Genomic DNA, 22,062 nt, shown 5'->3' on the forward strand with positions numbered 1-22,062 from the left:
CATATCATTGGTGCAACCTCTGCAGCGGCACAGGGGCATATCATTGGAGCAACCTCTGCAGCGGCACAGGGGCATATCATTGGTGCAACCTCTGCAGCGGCACAGGGGCATATCATTGGAGCAACCTCTGCAGCGGCACAGGGGCATATCATTGGAGCAACCTCTGCAGCGGCACAGGGGCATATCATTGGTGCAACCTCTGCAGCGGCACAGGGGCATATCATTGGTGCAACCTCTGCAGCTACATAAGGGCCCAAGCGGTGAGGGGCCACTATCACCTCCAAAGCAGGGAGAATTGTGCATTATGATGAGTTATTGGACTGCACAGGGGCCCTTCTCTGTCTGTGGTGGGGAATGTGGATTTTGGGGGAGAGAGAGGGAATTAATACAAGCAAAAAACTGTTGGAAAACCAATCGATATAACAAAATAAAAAGGAAATAGATCCCTCCGCACCGCTCCATTCATTTTCACTCGCCTACCTCCGGCAGTCCCACAAATGACAAGGAGGTGCGCATGCTCGACCTCCGCTCTATTCAGAAAGGGCTCTTCAAACTGGGGGGGGTCTCGGTCGGATCCCTGGCGATCCACTATAGGGGATGATTTAGTAACTTGGTACTACTCCTTTAAGGGATTAAGATATCGTGGAAGGGTAGATCCTGGCTTAAGATCTATGGAAGCGGCACCGTCTGTGGGCACCATAGCTGGCACTGTGATAAATGTGTAAATTGACCATCTTCTGGGCATTGGTAAGCGGCCGGCTCATTACTAAGAAGCGATTGCATGAAGTGCTTGTAAAGTTAAGTTCTAGTTTGCGGAGGAGGAAAATGAAGAGGAGTCATTGCTGCAGGTGACAGATTGCATGTGTATAGCTAGGCTAAGTGTATTATAATTTAGTACACCCCCTGCCTCAACATTTAAGGGGGTCATTATACCAGGTCCTTCCGGGAAAGGTGAAAAATCCTAAGCGCACCTCCATAGACTTCAATGCACCATCACTGTCACCTCCTGTATGTGGCTACCACCAGGAGCTTTGACTTTCCACATGGCGATCAGGGAACCACCATTTTCCAGATAGATGAGGGTCCACGCTTCATGTGAGACAGGGGGGTGCCACTACGGGAAAAATACACAAGGGGTTGTCAGGGACATGTGTATTATCAGGAGGATGTGACAATGGGATGAGCAGTAAGAGGAATCTCATCATCAAAGCCTCCACCAGTGACAATCACACACAATAAGTGGGTGCTAGATCCTGTGTGACCTCCCCCAGTGTCCTGACTACCATCAACTCCACTAATTGTGTTAATAGGTCACTAAGCAACCATTGTCTCCGACCTCAGAACAATGGGGTATGTGTGACCCCAGGGTCATATGAGATTAGGATGGCTTTTTATTTTTTGGAAGCAGAAGCCGCGTCCTGGTGTAACTCAGCTGCAACCTATGGGAAGGGGTTTCTATTAAAATTTAAAAAAAAAACAAACAAACAAAAAAAAAAAGCTATCTTTTTATTATATACAGCGCCACCACTGTTAACAGGTTGTATGGGGTATTACAGCTCTTTTACTTAAACGGTAATACCAGATGCAAACCATGGACATTGCACTGCAGGAATAAAGATATATTTTCCAAATAAAAGGAATTTTGGGACATAATTACTTGTATTTTTTTTCTAAAAACAAGGCCAAGTTGTGTCAGTGGTACCACAGTCTATGGGGGTGCAAAATTTTATACCCCAACCCTTCCCCACACCACCCGCAATGTGAAGTGATCGGTGTCTGCAAGCGAGCAGCGATTACACGTCATGAGCTGCTTGCTCAGAGCGCAGCAGCAGAAGGGAGTTGGCTGCTGTGCTCTGCATAGGCAGCAAGCGAAATGATAAAACCCAGTATAATGAAATGAGCTTGATCTAGTAACAGACGACCATTCGTTCAGATTCATTATCACAATGTAGTTTTGGGGAGGAGAGGGTCATCGCAAAAAAAAGGTGGGCAGACTATGTTCCTGTACTGTAACCTTTAATCCCAAAATGGAAATAATTGCTGGACTTGTATCACAACTCGGAGTGGCAGATTATCAGACTTTCTTGACTAGCAGATGCTGGATTACTGGTATATAGTTTTCTGCGCTGTGTATACACAGATTGCTGATAACACTTATCTAGTCCCATAGGATTAGGATCCGTCCCTCCGACGCCCCCAATATCAGCCAGGACCCGCATATAATGGGATACAGTCACACACAGATAAGGTTGGGGGGGTGCACGCAACCAGCAGGTCTACATCATCCCTTTAAGCCAATTTCATGTCCTCCGCATTTCCAACATCGGCTTGCTGTCAGGGAATAGAAACACACACTGTTTTTGCTCAGAGGTTTTGTTCCCCCGTCTGTAGCCCTCAGGCCTAATAGGTTTCCTCAAGCTACGGGGTCTGGGCAGGGGTCTCCATTTATTCTGGGGATCTGGTCTGAGGTCTGTATTTATTTAAAGGGTTTGGTCTGTGGACTGTCTGTGCTTATTTTGGGGGGGGGGGGGGGATCTGCATTTGTTTTTTCGATCTATATTTATTTAGGGGGTCTGGAATATGTATTTATTTAAAGGTTTAGTCTAGGAACAGTTATTATTTACATGATCGGGTCTGGTCTTGGGTCTGTATCTGTTTAAGGTTTAGTCTAGGATCTGTTATTATTTAGGGGGGGGGGTCTGTATTTGTTTTGTGGTCTATTTAGGGGTCTGTATCTGTTTGGGGGATGTGCAATTATTTAGCAGGGGGCAGTCTTTATTTAATTGGGTTTATTTGGGGTCTCTTGTTGTTTATGAGTCTTGTCTGGGTATGTTTTAGTCTAGGGTCTGCGGTATATAAATGTTTAGGAGTGTGGGGTTTATATTGGTTTAGGGGGTTTGGAGTTGTGCCGGGGTCTGATTTTTTTGGGGTGTAATTGGGGGGGGGTCTAGATTTGTATTTGGGGTCTCATGTCTCAGAAATAGCCATCCCAGCTAAGAATAGCAGTCGGGCCTCCGACCTAGAACTCGTCCTCACCGGTCATGAAATCCCCTTTCTACGAATACATCTGAGACGCGGCCCGGGGCAAGAAAGCTCAGACCGTCCTCAGAAATTCTCCTGGAAGATGTGACCGATATAGTAACAAGAAATGTCACCTCCGCCACCAAAAATAGAATACAATGAACACAACCCCGGGGCGACACTGATGATCCCTCACCTGGGAGGAGGGTTTGTTACAATGTATCAGTGCAGATGAAATGTACCCAGGCAGGTCAGATCATAGAATTTTGTCTGCACCGGATACAACTGTAATATACAAGTTTTCAGCTGCTGAATGTGAGTCAGGGCAGTTTCTATTCACTGACAGCAAGCGGAAATCTTGAAAGTGTTAAAGATAGGTGAAACTAAATAATAACAATAAAAAAATATATCAGAAAGCTGCAGAAGTGAATCAGACGAGCTCTGTAAATGAAAAGCTGCTGCGGAACCTCATCGCTCGTGCCTCAGCTTCTGCGGAACCTCACTCCTCACGCATACCCCTGTGATCACTTATATAATGTACAGGTTATATCAGACTCCGCACAATGTGGCGTCTGCTGATTACCACTTGTCCTATTCCTCCCGGCAATGTATAGGAAATGAGGTGACAGTACACAGAGAATGCCGCAAGACCCATCAACATGACGGCATGGCCAGCAGGGGCCACACCTGGTGCCAACGTACATTCCCCCCCCCCCCCAGAGGTCATATATACACCAGCACATGCTGTACACCTTGCACCTCAAGGCCTGAGCTATTTGCTGCTAGTTTCTTGCTGCCCTCTGGTGGTGGCTTTTTCATTTTACAAGTAGACAGGTATTATACTGACACCTAGTGGTCAATATTGCTTTGTCTGGTATTGCAGCTCAGTTCCATTCATAGTATTGGGGGGGGGGGACAGGTAGGTTTTGCTTCATTTTCATTGAAAGCACCTGCAGGAAACAAGTGTGCACGTGTTGGAGTATTATTAATACTCTTTAGTCATCCCGCCCTCTGCAGCATGATTTATCATTTATTAGGAATTTCACGCTTTTTTTTTCTTCCAGGCATATTAATAAATGACATGATGCACGTGGTCTACAATAAATAATATTTTACATGGCAAGAAAAAAAATAAAAAAGCCGCACAATAATCATCTGTTCCATGATCCGTCCTGAAGGGCCCTTAAAGAGCAACTCCATCTAAAAAAAAAAAAAAAAGGGACAAACGGGGGTGACAATATGGCCGCCATAATAGCGTCAGAAGTCACCAGAATTAATTCTGAATATTTAAGCAATTCATCTCTGAAGGAAATGTAACCCGCCATTACTGCTCCCCTAGAGGTTGTCATTCAGCTTTAAGGGTTATTTTTTTTTTTTGTGGTTTCCTTTTAATGCACGTATTTGAGGCTAAACATTAATTTTTGCAATTGGGTTTCATTAAAAATTTTGCACCGTTAGTCCCTTAAAAAAGGGTCTTGTCCTCCGTCATGTTTGACGACTTTGATGTGGTCAGAGGAGTTCAGAAAAAGGCATGAGTGAAAGACTCTCCCATTCAGAACGAGCTCACTGATGGATTCTCAGTTAACTCTTTCCGCAGCTGCCAATAGATTGGGGCAATGCAGAGGGTATAGAAGGCAAACAATGCAACATTTTTAAAGATTTTAGCACCAAAAAAACCCCCAAAAAACTTGCATTGAAGAAAAAAAATAAAAATGTTTCAGGAGGAGAGGCGATCCCTCTAAAAACGAAAAAAAAAGGGAAGAAGAAGGGGAAAGACCTGTCGATATTGTGAATTATTCTGCGGTTTTGGCAGAAAAAAAATAAAAAGATAGTTTAGCGGTAATGGTTCTTCCAGTTCATAGTTTAGTAACTGTACATCTGCTCCTGTGAGTCCACGTCTCCCGTCTGTCCGGCCCGGGTGGGAGACGTGTGGGGCTCCTGATCCGTCGGCTCTGAGGGCGGTTCTTCCTCTGCTGGAGGCGGAGTCTCCCCCACAGGCACCGCCCTCCAGGTCAGCGGTCCCTCTGTGGCGATCTGCCCTCCCAGCGGGGCGATGGAGTTGACGAAGGTGGTGAGGTTGATGAAGTGGGCGACGGGGTGAGGGCCGGCAGACTCCTGCGCTGCCGTTATCGCCAGCTCGGCCGGCCGGTTGTGGAGTACGGCGCTGCCGCTCACCGCGTCAAAGGTCACAGTCAGGATGGAGCTGTCCAGCTGGAGCTGGCGATCAGGAGCAGTCAGGTGACCCACCGCCACGGGCTGCAGGCTGGCGAACTGAGCCCCCGCCGTGGTGGTGATGGGAGTCACCGTTATGTTGGTTAATCCCACGGAGCACGACGGGGCCGGGACATTTCCATCGCTGATGGTCACCACAACCTGAAATTAAAAAAAAACAATAAAAAAATTCAATAAAAATAAATAATGTAAAAAAAATAAAATTCAATAACAAAAAATAAAAAATATAATATATATATTTATTTTTATAATTAATACACACACACACACACTAAAAACAAAAAATATATAATAATACTAATAAATTAATAATAATAATAATAATAATGCAAAAAAAAAGCAGACCGGAGCATGCTACAGTCAGAATTGTGAGGTTCCATTATAATTGCTTCAACCTCAATACATCCTCTAGTCACCTCCAGAGCTGCATTCACAACTCTACCGGGCAAAATCGGTTGGTCAGAAATGTGCTGAAAGGGGTCAAAAGGCCCTAGCTACTTAGAGGGCTTCAATAATGAAAACTATTCAGGTTTCATTAACCCCTTAATGACTCGTGACGTTTGCATCACCGGTCTAGCAAACGCACCCCATACGCGGTGAGTGCTGCCCTCTGTTATACCGCCGGCGCCTGCCTCCTGTTATACCGCCGGCGCCTGCCTCCTGTTATACCGCCGGCACCTGCCTCTATCAACCGATCACTATTAGTCTCTGTTAGCGGCAGAAAATCCATTTATCCATTCCGGTTCCTACGGGTCAATCAAAGCCAAGGGTCAGCAACCACTACAGCCGGGAGCCTACTGAAGACCTCCGTAGCCGCCATCTTGGTGTTTCAATAAAGCCCTGCGGTCGGCCGAGCGTTGGAGAAGACCAGTTTATATAGTACATATACTATATACTAGATCAGGTTAAGGGGACAAAAAAAAAAAAAAACACTTATTAGTACACCCCAGGCCATCACCCCTGGTTCAGCGCAGGCTCCGGTGCGGAGCACGCACTGAGCCGGTCAACTGATTTATACAGATTCGTGATCCACCCACAGCTGTTAACCAGTTAAATGCCGCTGTCAATCTCTGACAGTGGCATTTAACATCGCCGCGCTGGAAGTGCGGCATTAGCCCCGCCCATCGGTGACCCTGTCACATGATCACAGGTCACTGATGGGTTGGTATGACAACCCGGGGTCTGCATCAGATCCCTGTGGTTGTCATGTCTCGATTGCTATGAGCGCCACCCAGTGGTCGGAGCTCATAGCAAGTGAGCATTTCTGCTGCATACAAGCGATCTGCTCAGCAGAAAGTGGGAAAAAAGGTGTTTTTTTAAAAAAAAATTATTTATATATATATATATATATATATATATACATATACATACACACACACATATACATATACAGTACAGACCAAAAGTTTGGACACACCTTCTCATTTAAAGATTTTTCTGTATTTTCATGACTATGAAAATTGTACATTCACACTGAAGGCATCAAAACTATGAATTAACACATGTGAAATTATATACTTAACAAAAAAGTGTGAAACAACTGAAAATATGTCTTATATTCTAGGTTCTTCAAAGTAGCCACCTTTTGCTTTGATGACTGCTTTGCACACTCTTGGCATTCTCTTGATGAGCTTCAAGAGGTAGTCACCGGAAATGGTCTTCCAACAATCTTGAAGGAGTTCCCAGAGATGCTTAGCACTTGTTGGCCCTTTTGCCTTCACTCTGCGGTCCAGCTCACCCCAAACCATCTCGATTGGGTTCAGGTCTGGTGACTGTGGAGGCCAGGTCATCTGGCGTAGCACCCCATCACTCTCCTTCTTGGTCAAATAGCCCTTACACAGCCTGGAGGTGTTTGGGGTCATTGTCCTGTTTAAAAATAAATGATGGTCCAACTAAACGCAAACCGGATGGAATAGCATGCCGCTGCAAGATGCTGTGGTAGCCATGCTGGTTCAGTATGCCTTCAATTTTGAATAAATCCCCAACAGTGTCACCAGCAAAGCCCCCCCACACCATCACACCTCCTCCATGCTTCACGGTGGGAACCAGGCATGTAGAGTCCATCCGTTCACCTTTTCTGCGTCGCACAAAGACACGGTGGTTGGAACCAAAGATCTCAAATTTGGACTCATCAGACCAAAGCACAGATTTCCACTGGTCTAATGTCCATTCCTTGTGTTCTTTAGCCCAAACAAGTCTCTTCTGCTTGTTGCCTGTCCTTAGCAGTGGTTTCCTAGCAGCTATTTTACCATGAAGACCTGCTGCACAAAGTCTCCTCTTAACAGTTGTTGTAGAGATGTGTCTGCTGCTAGAACTCTGTGTGGCATTGACCTGGTCTCTAATCTGAGCTGCTGTTAACCTGCGATTTCTGAGGCTGGTGACTCGGATAAACTTATCCTCAGAAGCAGAGGTGACTCTTGGTCTTCCTTTCCTGGGGCGGTCCTCATGTGAACCAGTTTCTTTGTAGCGCTTGATGGTTTTTGCAACTGCACTTGGGGACACTTTCAACTCACTGACTGACCTTCATTTCTTAAAGTAATGATGGCCACTCATTTTTCTTTACTTAGCTGCTTTTTTCTTGCCATAATACAAATTCTAACAGTCTATTCAGTAGGACTATCAGCTGTGTATCCACCAGACTTCTGCACAACACAACTGATGGTCCCAACCCCATTTATAAGGCAAGAAATCCCACTTATTAAACCTGAGAGGGCACACCTGTGAAGTGAAGACCATTTCCGGTGACTACCTCTTGAAGCTCATCAAGAGAATGCCAAGAGTGTGCAAAGCAGTCATCAAAGCAAAAGGTGGCTACTTTGAAGAACCTAGAATATAAGACATATTTTCAGTTGTTTCACACTTTTTTGTTAAGTATATAATTCCACATGTGGTAATTCATAGTTTTGATGCCTTCAGTGTGAATGTACAATTTTCATAGTCATGAAAATACAGAAAAATCTTTAAATGAGAAGGTGTGTCCAAACTTTTGGTCTGTACTGTAAATATATATATAAAAAGTTAAAATCACCCCACTTTCACCGCATTCAAAATAAAATAAAAAAAACCACACATATTTGGTATCGCCGCGTTCAGAATCGCTCGATCAATATAAAAAAAAAATTAATCCGATCGGTAAACGGCGTAACGAGAAAAAAATTCTAAACGCCAGAATTACGTTTTTTGGTTGTCACAACATTGCAATAACGGGCGATCAAAACATCGGATCTACCCCAAAATAGTATCAATAAAAATGTCAGCTCGACACGCTAAAAATAATCCCTCACCCAGATCACGAAAAATGGCGCTTTTTTTTTATTTAAGCAAACTTTGGATTTTTTTTTTTTACCACTTGTATAGGTGCTTTTTTATTTAGGTTTGGTGTCTACGACCTGGAGAATAATAACGGCAGGTCAGTTTTAGCATTCAGTGAACTTGGTAAAAAAAATTTTTTTACCGCACTTGGAATTTTTTTTCCCGTTTTCCAGCACACGATATGGTAAAAAACAGTGATGGCGTTTAAAAGTACAACTCGTCCCGCAAAACATAAGCCCTCACACGGCCATACTGACTGAAAAATAAAAAGGCTATGGGTCTGGGAAGAAGGGGAGCAAAAAGTGAAAAAGCAAAAATGGAAAATCTCAAGGTCGTTTAGGGGTTAATTAATAAAACAACAATATGGGAAAAATTTAAGAAATAAAGTTACAGTTCTCAGAAAAATCGCTAACTTTTTTATTTTTACATATACAAAAGTTGGTTGTTCTCATGAGACCTGTAAAAAAAATAATCTTTTTTTCCATATTGTTGTAGGATTTTGATACCAAAAAAAAAAAAAAAAGTGTCCAAAAGGATAAATTGCAGTTTCAGAGCTGTCTTGACATTGCAAAAATGGTTGTCCAAAATTAAAAAAATATGGCAGCTTTCGTTCAGAAACAGCGCCACCCCTGACCATGGGTTATGTCTGGTACTGCAACTCTGTCCCATTGAAGTGAATGGACATACAGTAAAGCCAATACCCGGCACAATGCAATTCGAATGAAAAGGCCCCTTCTGCCTCCCTGACATTTCTTAGTTCGCTCCTTTCTAGAGTCTCTAGCCTTAGATCTCCGCTTTGTGTTGTTCCTCAGTTATTCCTCCTGGAAACATTAAAGGGACACCTGGCCTTTACCTGGGCATTACCTGGGCATTACCTGGGCATTACCTGAGCTTTACCTGGGCTTTACTCTTTCCATTGTCAACAACGAGAATTCTCTCTCACCCAACTTCGCTCCATTCACAGGGGAAGAGGTGTCAATTATTACTTTCCAGGAGGAACAACAGAGGAACACCACAAAAAAGTTTGATAGAAAAAAAAAAATAAAAAAAGTGATGTTCCTGTGATGGATGATGGGAGTATTTCCTCCAGCAGACGTGTCGGTGATACTTATCCTTATACCACATGTTTAGTAATTCCCCCATACAGCACAGGGGGAGGCGGGGGGGGGGGGGGGGTCACTGACCTGCCGCAGGGTCTCTACGGCCGAGCCGTCCTCCTCTCCGGTGCCGCTGTATTCCACCTCCTTGTTACTATACTGTGCAAACTCAGGGTCCTCGTGGCCCGGGTCGTCCTCCTCAGCGCAGTCCTTGTCCTGCTCAGTGTGAACGCTCACCAGCCGCAGCGGTTTACTTCTCTGCATTTCTTCATCCTCTTCATCTAGTTCCGGCTGCGAGAAGACAGAACCCTCCATGTTACAGGGAAACCCCCGCACATAACCTTCCTACACTGAGGAGGGCGCAGAAACAGTAACATCCTGCATTCACCACCAGAGGGAGCTCACTGCATTCTAAGATATTCCCCTGGGGAAACCGTAACATCCTGCAATCACCACCAGGGGGAGCTCACTGCATTCTAAGATATTCCCCTGGGGAAACTGTAACATCCTGCATCCACCACCAGGGGGAGCTCACTGCATTCTAAGATATTCCCCTGGGGAAACCGTAACATCCTGCAATCACCACCAGGGGGAGCTCACTGCATTCTGAAGTATTATAGAGCCCGGTATGCAGCAAAGCGCCCTCTAGTGGTGGCAAAATCCATCATTCCATTCTATGCAGAGGTTTTGGAGCTCTGTAGCAGGAAATGGAGCTCTGAATCCTATAAGGATTTACTAAGTAATCATCAGCACAGAATATTGGGCTTATTTGTAGGTAAAGTGAATGTCCATCATAGGACGACATTTACTTATTTTATTTAAAGGGGAAGTCCTGCTAAAGTAATCTTCCGATAGGTCAGATCTAACAACGAAAGATCTGCAGTTGAAAATGTGACGTCATCCAGTAATCTGGTAGGAGATCTATATGAAGCCCTGGGACCGGGATCACAGACTACCCCGACGCTCTTCTCTCACGGGTATGTATGATGCATCGGAAAGTCATTAGTCTGATGTTCCCCTTTAAAAAAAAAATGGAGTCTGTCAGCAGGTTGGATCACCTCAAAGCTACTGATAGCACTGTATAGGTGACGCGGAGAGCAGCTGAAATCTGTGTGCAGGGTGGGCAGGGTAAAGCATGGATACCCCGCTCCTGTACAGGGGGGCGATCCCATCATGGACAGACCCCGGGCTGCCAGATGGAAGAACATGGCTCCATACATTTACATCTCCGATCGCTGTAGTGGTCGTTTTCCTGCACTGTAGATCAGCTCCCATTGATGTGAATGATCTGCAGTACCCTAGAGCGGCCACGACTTGGTCTATGGCGCTGTGCACCCTCTACAAGCGGCCGGCGCAGGACCTGCAAATACCTGATCCGATTGGATATTGATGACCTATCCCAAGGACAGACCACCAATATCAAAGTCCCGGACTGCTCTCTCTTCCATCCCCCCTAGCCAGTTGGGACGGGGAGGGGGAAATCAAACCTGCTGACGGGCTCCATTTAAAAGGATAAATTCATCATAAGACACCTGTAAAGTTCTAGGGTCAGGGTACAGGGACGGCACGAATAAACCCTTGTCCTTGACCTGAAACACGAGAAAGATGGAACAAAATAAATAAAAACATGACGTCATTATGGGGCACACAATAGGAAAGCTTTTTAATGCAGACTTAAAGGGGTATTCCCATCTCCAAAATCCTATCCCAATATGTAGTAGATGTAATAGTAATAGTAATAATAATAATAATAATAATAATAATAATAATAATAATAATAATAATAATAATAATATTAGCAAATACCTCCAATTAGAAATATAGTGTAGTTCTTCTGATTAGTTCCGTCACTTACCCCATGTGCAGGGCATTGCAGTAGTTTCGGTATCCATAGTTACGACATTGATACAGTGACAGTTAGCTGTTAGTGGTCGTAACCAGGGATACCTAAGCTACTGCAATGCCCTGCGCATGAGGTAAGCAACATAGCTAATCAGAAGAACTAAACTTATGTTAACATATGTAACTGGACTTATTTGCTATTATTATTATTATACCTACTACATACTGGGATATGCTCTTGGAGATGGGAATACCCCTTTAAAAGGCGCATGCCACCCGGTGAGGTCATAGACATTAAAGGGGTGAGCAAACTGTGACCAACATTAAAGGACTTGGGTGCAGCTAGGAAAAACACCAAAAGGGGCCGCAGTGCACCAGCAAGTCCCCGACGGACGTCAGAGTCCAACCAACCGCACGATGAAGATAACAAAAGCTGGAATCCCCCCCTATGAGATCAGGAGTTTGTGTATAAGAGACCACCACCAAAGAGGAGGGTAGACGGCAGGTCCGTGCCCCGGGTAGGCGCAGCGCCTCCTACGGCTTTACCTGAACGACCGAGGCTTCGTCGATGACCGTGTGCTCTTGTAGATCGCTCAAATCTTCTATCCGCAAAGAAAGGACCTGATGTGGATTAGGTTCATCTTATTAAAGCTTTCCATGGATCGTTTTATTATAAAAAGGTACATTAGGGGGCAGGCTGGGGGGGGGTCTGTAACCTGGGCAAGGCTCAGCCGCACATCATGGCACTGACTGAGGGGGGTGCCAGCTCAACTTCTATCTGAACACATGTTAAAATCATGTGCAAACTTTATAGATCTGAGCAAAAACTTTCGCTTTAGTGCAATCGGAGATCAATTTTTTTTCTCCTTAAAACAGAGCTCCAAATCTCCTACACAAGCAAAATTATTAAAATTCTGCCTGCCACCACTAGAGGGAGCCGACTGGAAGACATTGAACATAGTTATGCAATTAGCTCCTGAGCTCCCTCTAGTGGTGGCTGCAGGTAGACAGAATTTAATCATTTCCCTCTATGAGCGATTCAAGACTGAATTAAGAGTTGTTAAGAAAACTTATGGACTTAACCAAAAATCGGAATTTTAAGTGATTCGCTTGGCGTGAATCCAGCAAAACTATAGGCAGATGGCATTTTACTAAAAATTCTAAAAAAGTGCCAAGGTAGGTAAAAGAAGGGCTAACCCGTGTATACGTGATAAATACTGATGGGGGTTATCCTGCTGTGACGGGAGCGGTGGAGGAGGCCTACCTCGGGGTGCTTGCGTCTCAGGTGGCGGCTCATGGACGCGCGGGTGGAGACCTTGGTCCCGCACAGATGACAGCTCTGCGCCTCCACCTTGTCATGTGTGAGCTGGACGTGCTTCTGGAGCATGTACTCCGTGACGTACTTTCTATCACACACGGCGCAGGTCCACTGCCTCCCCACTACATCAGGAGAAAAAAAAAAGAGACAGCAGATCCGGGCACATTACAGAGAGAGAGTCTATATACAGGGGGCATAATGCGGTGGGTTCCTGCATCCCGCGGAGAGGGAACGGCCCCAGACTGCTGAGGAAGAGCAGCCATACCCTTGAAGTGACACGCTTCAGCAATATATACTTACCAGTGTGAACCAGTTTATGGGTCTCCATTGTGTTCTTCTCACTGAAGGTTTTCCCACACAATTCGCACATAAAGTCCTTGATACCTGAGCAAAAACAAGAGAAGACATCACATAAGAGGCTTAAAATACACAGCGATCCAGACAGGGGTTTGCAATGCTCTGTGAGTCCTGACAGCTATCATAGCTTCGATGCTGTGCCAGTCCTAACATCCTCCATCATAGCTGCGATGCTGTGTGTCCTGACATCCGTCATAGCTGCGATGCTGTGTGTCCTGACATCTATCATAGCTGCGATACGGTGTGTCCTGACATCCATCATAGCTGCGATACGGTGTGTCCTAACATCTATCATAGCTGCGATACGGTGTGTCCTGACATCTATCATAGCTGTGATGCTGCGCCAGTCCTGACATCTATCATACCAGATGATCAGTGGCACTCCCGTTACCAGTCGATGGCACTAACGTCACGGCTGATGGGTGCCGCTCCTCACCCACCTGTGTGCCGCTTGTAATGCTTCAGCATGTTCACCTTCTGTGCAAATTTCCGGTGGCACTCCACACACTCGTACTCTTTGATCCCCTTGTGCAGCTTCATGTGGTGCCGCAGCGCGTGCTTCGTCTTCATCCCTGGGGAAAAAAAGGGTGTGATGATAAACAGGAGGATTGCCTGGAATGACAGACTGAGGGTCCGTCATATGCATGAGGTTGGGCTTCAAACAATGGGCTGAAGAAGGTCAGAGCCCATCTGGTTGGGAATATTTAGGTGCACGGTAATCTATACAATGTCCCTATGACAGCGCCTGACATGAAGTGTTGTCATGTGGACATGACGCATCTCCATCCGGTACCTTTCCCACACTCCGCACACAAATATTCCCGGATGTTGTCGTGGACTCTCATGTGTTCCTTTAACATGTCCTTCCTGGCAAACGATTTCCCACATTGTTCACAGCCGTGGCTCTTCACCCCTGAAAGAGAGGATTGGTCAGAGACGGGGGTGACGGCCTCTGGGGGGGAGGCAACACCACAGGTGGGGAGGCGTTACCTGAGTGGATGAGCTTGTGTCTCTCCAGGTTTCCGATACTATTGAAAATCCGACCACAAACCTCACACGGATGAATGTACCTGCGGAGACACAACGAGCGGAGTCACGGTGAGACACAACGAGCGGAGTCACGGTGAGACACAACGAGCGGAGTCACGGTGAGACACAACGAGCGGAGTCACGGTGAGACACAACGAGCGGAGTCACGGTGAGACACAACGAGCGGAGTCACGGTGAGACACAACGAGCGGAGTCACGGTGAGACACAACGAGCGGAGTCACGGTGAGACACAACGAGCGGAGTCACGGTGAGACACAACGAGCGGAGTCACGGTGAGACACAACGAGCGGAGTCACGGTGAGACACAACGAGCGGAGTCACGGTGAGACACAACGAGCGGAGTCACGGTGAGACACAACGAGCGGAGTCACGGTGAGACACAACGAGCGGAGTCACGGTGAGACACAACGAGCGGAGTCACGGTGAGACACAACGAGCGGAGTCACGGTGAGACACAACGAGCGGAGTCACGGTGAGACACAACGAGCGGAGTCACGGTGAGACACAACGAGCGGAGTCACGGTGAGACACAACGAGCGGAGTCACGGTGAGACACAACGAGCGGAGTCACAATGAGCGGAGACACCAGAGATACGGCGAGAGGGAGGCCCAACGAGCGGAGACACCAGAGATACGGCGAGAGGGAGGCCCAACGAGCGGAGACACCAGAGATACGGCGAGAGGGAGGCCCAACGAGCGGAGACACCAGAGATACGGCGAGAGGAGACACCAGAGATACGGCGAGAGGAGACACCAGAGATACGGCGAGAGGAGACACCAGAGATACGGCGAGAGGAGGCCCAACGAGCAGAGACACCAGAGATACGGCGAGAGGGAGGCCCAACGAGCAGAGACACCAGAGATACAGCGAGAGGGAGGCCCAATGAGCGGAGACACCAGAGATACGGCGAGAGGAGACACCAGAGATACGGCGAGAGGAGACACCAGAGATACGGCGAGAGGAGACACCAGAGATACGGCGAGAGGAGGCCCAACGAGCAGAGACACCAGAGATACGGCGAGAGGGAGGCCCAACGAGCAGAGACACCAGAGATACGGCGAGAGGGAGGCCCAATGAGAGGAGACACCAGAGATACGGCGAGAGGGAGGCCCAATGAGAGGAGACACCAGAGATACGGCGAGAGGGAGGCCCAATGAGAGGAGACACCAGAGATACGGCGAGAGGGAGGCCCAATGAGAGGAGACACCAGAGATACGGCGAGAGGGAGGCCCAATGAGAGGAGACACCAGAGATACGGCGAGAGGGAGGCCCAATGAGAGGAGACACCAGAGATACAGCGAGCGGAGACACAAGCGAGCGACATCAATCCACCAGCTCATACTGTACAGACAAACTATGGACAGAAGGATGGGACACATTCAATTCCTTTTCTTTAACATCCACCCCCCTAAACCACCAGTGTATAAATCTGGCCCCTCGCCCCCAGTGTATAACCGCCGATCCTCAGTCGGGTGATAAATCAAAGCACAAGAAGAAAGTGACAGCGATAGAAGCTGTGGGCGGACGCGGCAATACACGCGCACTCACTTCTGCACCTCGGGATCCGGTAGATTCTCGCGGTGGATCACCATGTGGGCGTGATAAGTCGCTTTCAGTGCAAATCTCCTGTGACAAATGCTGCAGTCATAGCCATTCTCTGCGTGGACGTCCATAATGTGCTTCAGGTATTCCTTCCCCCGGGCAAACGAGATCTGCAACAGTGTATAGGGGAAGACTGAACAGGGATCATAAGTGTACACAGCCCCTGCGCCCAATAATGCGAGAAACCCACCCAATGTAACCTCACAGGGGCCAGAAGTCTGACATTACATATTCTGTACTGATAGGAAGAGCAGCTCTGGAGTATAATACAGGATGTAACTCAGGATCAGTAATGTAATGTATGTACACAGTGACTGCACCAGCAGAATAGTGAGTGCAGCTCTGGAGTATAATACAGGATGTAACTCAGGATCAGTAATGTAATGTATGTACACAGTGACTGCACCAGCAGAATAGTGAGTGCAGCTCTGGAGTATAATACAGGATGTAACTCAGGATCAGTACAGGATCACTAATGTAATGTATGTACACAGTGACTGCACCAGCAGAATAGTGAGTGCAGCTCTGGAGTATAATACAGGAGGTAACTCAGGATCAGTAATGTATGTACAGTGCCTGCACCAGCAGAATAGTGAGTGCAGCTCTGGAGTATAATACAGGATGTAACTCAGGATCAGTACAGGATCAGTAATGTAATGTATGAACACAGTGACTGCACCAGCAGAATAGTGAGTGCTGCTCTGGAGTATAATAAAGAATGTAACTCAGGATCAGTAATGTAATGTATGTACACAGTGACTGCACCAGCAGAATAGTGAGTGCAGCTCTGGAGTATAATACAGGATGTAACTCAGGATCAGTACAGGATCAGTAATGTAATGTATGAACACAGTGACTGCACCAGCAGAATAGTGAGTGCTGCTCTGGAGTATAATAAAGAATGTAACTCAGGATCAGTAATGTAATGTATGTACACAGTGACTGCACCAGCAGAATAGTGAGAGCAGCTCTGGAGTATAATACAGGCTGTAACTCAGGATCAGTAATGTATGTACAGCGACTGCACCAGCAGAATAGTGAGTGCAGCTCTGGAGTATAATACAGGATGTAACTCAGGAGCAGTAATGTAATGTATGTACACAGTGACTGCACCAGCAGAATAGTGAGAGCAGCTCTGGAGTATAATACAGGATGTAACTCAGGATCAGTAATGTAATGTATGTACACAGTGACTGCACCAGCAGAATAGTGAGAGCAGCTCTGAAGTATAATACAGGATGTAACTCAGGATCAGTAATGTAATGTATGTACACAGTGACTGCACCAGCAGAATAGTGAGAGCAGCTCTGGAGTATAATACAGGCTGTAACTCAGGATCAGTAATGTATGTACAGCGACTGCACCAGCAGAATAGTGAGTGCAGCTCTGGAGTATAATACAGGATGTAACTCAGGATCAGTAATGTAATGTATGTACACAGCGACTGCACCAGCAGAATAGTGAGTGCAGCTCTGGAGTATAATACAGGATGTAACTCAGGATCAGTAATGTAATGTAATGTATGTACACAGTGACTGCACCAGCAGAATAGTGAGAGCAGCTCTGGAGTATAATACAGGCTGTAACTCCGGATCAGTAATGTATGTACAGCGACTGCACCAGCAGAATAGTGAGTGCAGCTCTGGAGTATAATACAGGATGTAACTCAGGAGCAGTAATGTAATGTATGTACACAGTGACTCCACCAGCAGAATAGTGAGTGCAGCTCTGGAGTATAATACAGGATGTAACTCAGGATAAGCAATGTATGTACACAGTGACTGCACCAGCAGAATAGTGAGTGCAGCTCTGGAGTATAATACAGGATGTAACTCAGGATCAGTAATGTAATGTATGTGCACAGTGACTCCACCAGCAGAATAGTGAGTGCAGCTCTGGAGTATAATACAGGATGTAACTCAGGATCAGTACAGGATCAGTAATGTAATGTATGCACACAGTGACTGCACCAGCAGAATAGTGAGTGCAGCTCTGGGGGATAATACAGGATGTAACTCAGGATCAGTACAACACATCATAACCTTCTATCCCTACCTGGCACCTCTTACAGCTGTACTTGTGGGGCTCAGAGTCGACGCTCCCGTCAGAGTTGTCATCGTTGTCTTCAGAGGAGATGCCGATCTTCCCTATAAATTCTTCCCTCTGCTGGTCGTTCATTAAAGCGATATCCTATACAGGAATGTCTGGCATTAGGACGGCTCGGTGCCCGCAGTGAACGCTCAGCACTGATGAGGACAGAACAATTACCTTAAAATGAATGTGGATGTGATCTCTCAGGACATCCACCCTGAAAAACCTCCGGCCGCAGATCTCACAGGTGTACTTCTTATCTCCGTGTGTGAGCAGGTGCTTGTTCATGTTACTCCGGCAGGAGAACATCTGGATAAGAGAACAAAACTTTCATGGGCAAAATACTGGTGTAATTCATTTTAATAGAGCAGCCCATAAATAAGTGATACAATTCTGTCTCCCTTCAGTCACCACTAGATGGAGCCAAGTGCATGCTATGTATACAGCATGCTCCTGAGCTCCCTCTAGTGGTATCTTACGGCAGACACAGTTTCATCATTGTATTCTCGGCTGACGTAGAGGATTTGGAGCTTTGTAACAGGTTAAAACGGAGCTAAATGCCGAGAAAATTACAGTAGGAACTTTATCAGAGCAGAGTGTCCAACTATTTACATAAAAATAAATAATTTAGTTGTTGAAACAAAATTTCAAAACGCGAATAATTTTAACTCACTTTCCCGCAGACTGGACAGCCCGACGGCTCCTTTTTATACTTGAGGGAATGGTCAGTCGCCTGCTGGATGGACGATTCACGTTTTACGCGTCTCACTCCTGTAGGTGGCGTCAGTGAGAATAGGATAATGAATAAGCGATTATCTTAAAAGGGTACTGCAGGGAGGAGATTACAATGTAATTATATGAGCAAAACATTGAAAACAATAAAGGCCCATGTTAATACTATTATTTACTGTCGCCACTTTATGTGCTTTGTAGAAGCGCTTCCTGTGACGGAGATGCTGCTCCTGAGTGCTCCCCCTCCCTATGTCACAGATTGGGGCTTGTTTCTTGTGCACACTAGCCCCCTGATCAAGCATGATGTCTGGTGTGTGACTGTTTGTATGGTCATGGCTCGTTTTCGGATTAACCCGAGTCCTCCTGAGATCCCGGCTTCTTCACAGCTCGTTTGTGACATTCAAAGCTTCCCTCAACACTCCTTAACATGTCACATACAAGCTGTGAAGGAGCAAACTGGCAGTGCAGAACAAGCCATGCCATTATAAGAATGCTTCCCGTAGTTTATTGCCCACCCTGACGCCTCAAACTCCCTCACCGATTCCACACCCCCCCCCCCCCTACAACTTGTCTGTGCTGCTCCTTTCACTCCTGCTGTGCTGCAGCATCTTCCAGACATGGTATAAACAATATTTTAATATCCCCTGATCCTTATAAATGTGCACCAAACATATTATATAATATGTATTTTTATATGTTATATAATGTCTGGAAGATGCTGCACAGCTTGCCGGTGACATGTCAAGGAGTGTGTAGTGAACTGGGGAAGCAGGGAGAGAGCCACGGCATGTCACATACAAGCAATGAAGGTGCAGCCATGTCAGTACACGTTAAGCACATTCATGGATTGTCCTGCGCTCCTAACCTGTTCCTTCGCAGCTTCTATGTGACCGGTCAAGGAGTTTGGAGGGAAACTATGAGTTTTGCATACAAGCAGTTAAAAAGCAGGCAGGGAGTACAGGTATATAACAGTACAAAGAGGCATACAATAGACATTAAGCTGGATTAGGGAGGGGGCTAGCATGCATGAGGATGATGAAGCTAGCCACACCTGCTGATGTGCGACATAGTGCCCCAGAAGGGAAGGGAAGCATTTAGGAAGAGCTGTGTCACGAGTTTTTGGTTTGTTTTTTTTTTTTGCATGGAGATCCAAAATGTCTACTGTTACCAATTTGGGGTAATCGACAACATTTTCATTGCATTTTTTGGGGAGGATTGTGTAGTGAATAAAAAGCTGCAATATTTAGCCGGCACTAGACCTGTATGGACAAGGGGGGGTGTATGTATGTATACACACATACACACATACATACATACATACATACATACACTGGTCCAAAGTAGGTGGCCGGTGGCATTGAATTTGTCATGAATGCGGTAAATGGTTTGTCTCTTTGGGGCTTGAGAACCAAATGTTTCTACCCAATTTGCTCTAACGGTTTCAGCATTTTGAGATTTCCAATACTCTGTTAAAATCCATTTTCTTTGATCTGTATTTAAATTATTTGCCATTATGTGTTATCTGAAAAGAAGACAGATTTGGGGGAGATCTATCTGTGAAAACTAGATCTGTGAAACTGGCTCAGTTGCCCTTAGCAACCAATCAGATTCCACCTTTCATTTTCCAAAGAGTCTGTGAGGAATGAAAAGTGGAATCTGATTGGTTGCTAAGGGCAACTGAGCCAGTTTCACTTTACACCATGTTTGATAAATCTCCCCCTTCATAACCTTATTACACTTTCTGTCCACCTACTTTTGGACCACCCTGTATATACACTGCTTGGAAAAATAAAGGGAACACTCAAATAACAGAATATAACTCCAAGTAAATCAAACTTCTGTGAAATCAAACTGTCCACTGAGGAAGCAACACTGATTGACAATCAATTTCACATGCTGTTGGAGTGGTTCTGCAGGTGGGGACCACAGACCACATCTCAGTACCAATGCTTTCTGGCTGATGTTTCGGTCACTTTTGAATGTTGGTTGTGCTTTCACACTCGTGGTAGTATGGGACGGACTCTAAAACCCACAGAAGTTGCTCAGGTAGTGCAGCTCATCCAGGATGGCACATCAATGCGAGCTGTGGCAAGAATGTTTGCTGTGTCTGTCAGCGTAGTGTCAGCAGTTCCTGCAAGATGAAGGCATTGAAGCTATGGACTGGCCCGCCCGTTCCCCAGACCTGAATCCGATTGAGCACATCTGGGACATCATGTCTCGCTCCATCCAACAACGTCACGTTGCACCACAGACTGTCCAGGAGTTGGCGGATGCTTTAGTCCAGGTCTGGGAGGAGATCCCACAGGAGACCATCCACAACCTCATCAGGAGCATGCCCAGGCGTTGTAGGGAGGTCATACAGGCACGTGGAGGCCACACACAATACTCAGCCTCATCAGGAGCATGCCCAGGCGTTGTAGGGAGGTCATACAGGCACGTGGAGGCCACACACAATACTGAGCCTCATCAGGAGCATGCCCAGGCATTGTAGGGAGGTCATACAGGCAAGTGGAGGCCACACACAATACTCAGCCTCATCAGGAGCATGCCCAGGCGTTGTAGGGAGGTCATACAGGCACGTGGAGGCCACACACAATACTCAGCCTCATCAGGAGCATGCCCAGGCGTTGTAGGGAGGTCATACAGGCACGTGGAGGCCACACACAATACTCAGCCTCATCAGGAGCATGCCCAGGCATTGTAGGGAGGTCATACAGGCACGTGGAGGCCACACACAATACTCAGCCTCATCAGGAGCATGCCCAGGCATTGTAGGGAGGTCATACAGGCACGTGGAGGCCACACACAATACTGAGCCTCATTGTGACTTGTTTTAAGGACATTACATCAAAGTTGGATCAGCCTGTAGTGTGTTTTTCCACTTTAATTTTGGGGGTGACTCCAAATCCAGGCCTCCATTGGTTAATAAATGTGATTTCCATTGATGATTTTTGTGTGATTTTGTTGTCAGCACATTCAACTTTGTACAGAACAAAGTATTCAATGAGAAGATTTCATTCATTCAGATCTAGGATGTGTTATTTCAGTGTTCCCTTTATTCTTTTAATGTATATTATCTATCTATTATAGGTTTTCTTTTGATGCCATTTTCCAATAACTAATGTTTTGAGTTTTCGGTCGATGGCGCTGTGCGAGGCCGTGTTGTTTTGTGCCCTAAGCCAACGTTTCTGATACAATTTTGGGGAAGATCCAGTGTTTTGATCGCCTCTTATTGCAATTTTTTTCCCTTTTTTTTTGCGCTATTGTAGCAGCCAAAAAAAAATGTGATTCTGGAGTTTAGATTCTTTAATCTAAAATTTAACAAATTTTATATTTTGATAGATCAGACTTTTAGGAGTGTGGAGATAAAAAAAAAATAATTTCTATTTCTCATTTTTTTTTCTGG

General features: G+C 46.0%; 1 protein-coding gene across 8 annotated transcripts in view; it reads right to left on the bottom strand.

The window, feature by feature from the left end:
• Positions 1–4,383: 4,383 nt before the first annotated feature.
• PRDM15 (PR/SET domain 15) overlaps positions 4,384–22,062 on the bottom strand; it is a 44,214-nt gene continuing 26,535 nt past the window's right edge. For 3 of the 8 annotated variants that reach the window (XM_073668479.1, XM_073668480.1, XM_073668476.1), the window contains exons 14-26: positions 18,598–18,695; positions 18,102–18,233; positions 17,889–18,023; positions 15,780–15,943; positions 14,170–14,249; positions 13,973–14,092; positions 13,620–13,751; positions 13,123–13,206; positions 12,769–12,947; positions 12,051–12,125; positions 11,150–11,251; positions 9,750–9,953; positions 4,384–5,394 (exon numbers count right to left, since the gene is read on the bottom strand). In XM_073668479.1, coding sequence (XP_073524580.1) covers positions 4,885–5,394; positions 9,750–9,953; positions 11,150–11,251; positions 12,051–12,125; positions 12,769–12,947; positions 13,123–13,206; positions 13,620–13,751; positions 13,973–14,092; positions 14,170–14,249; positions 15,780–15,943; positions 17,889–18,023; positions 18,102–18,233; positions 18,598–18,695 — 2,015 coding nt within the window. In that variant the 3' untranslated portion in view covers positions 4,384–4,884. The remainder of the gene's footprint in view (positions 5,395–9,749; positions 9,954–11,149; positions 11,252–12,050; positions 12,126–12,768; positions 12,948–13,122; positions 13,207–13,619; positions 13,752–13,972; positions 14,093–14,169; positions 14,250–15,779; positions 15,944–17,888; positions 18,024–18,101; positions 18,234–18,597; positions 18,696–22,062) is intronic. The other 5 variants (XM_073668477.1, XM_073668478.1, XM_073668483.1 and 2 more) reach the window with 5 other exon arrangements.

The sequence above is a fragment of the Phyllobates terribilis genome, unplaced genomic scaffold, assembly GCF_046119375.1.
Source record: "Phyllobates terribilis strain yellow unplaced genomic scaffold, ASM4611937v1 Scaffold_2__4_contigs__length_985480577, whole genome shotgun sequence".
Classification (NCBI taxonomy): domain Eukaryota; kingdom Metazoa; phylum Chordata; class Amphibia; order Anura; family Dendrobatidae; genus Phyllobates; species Phyllobates terribilis.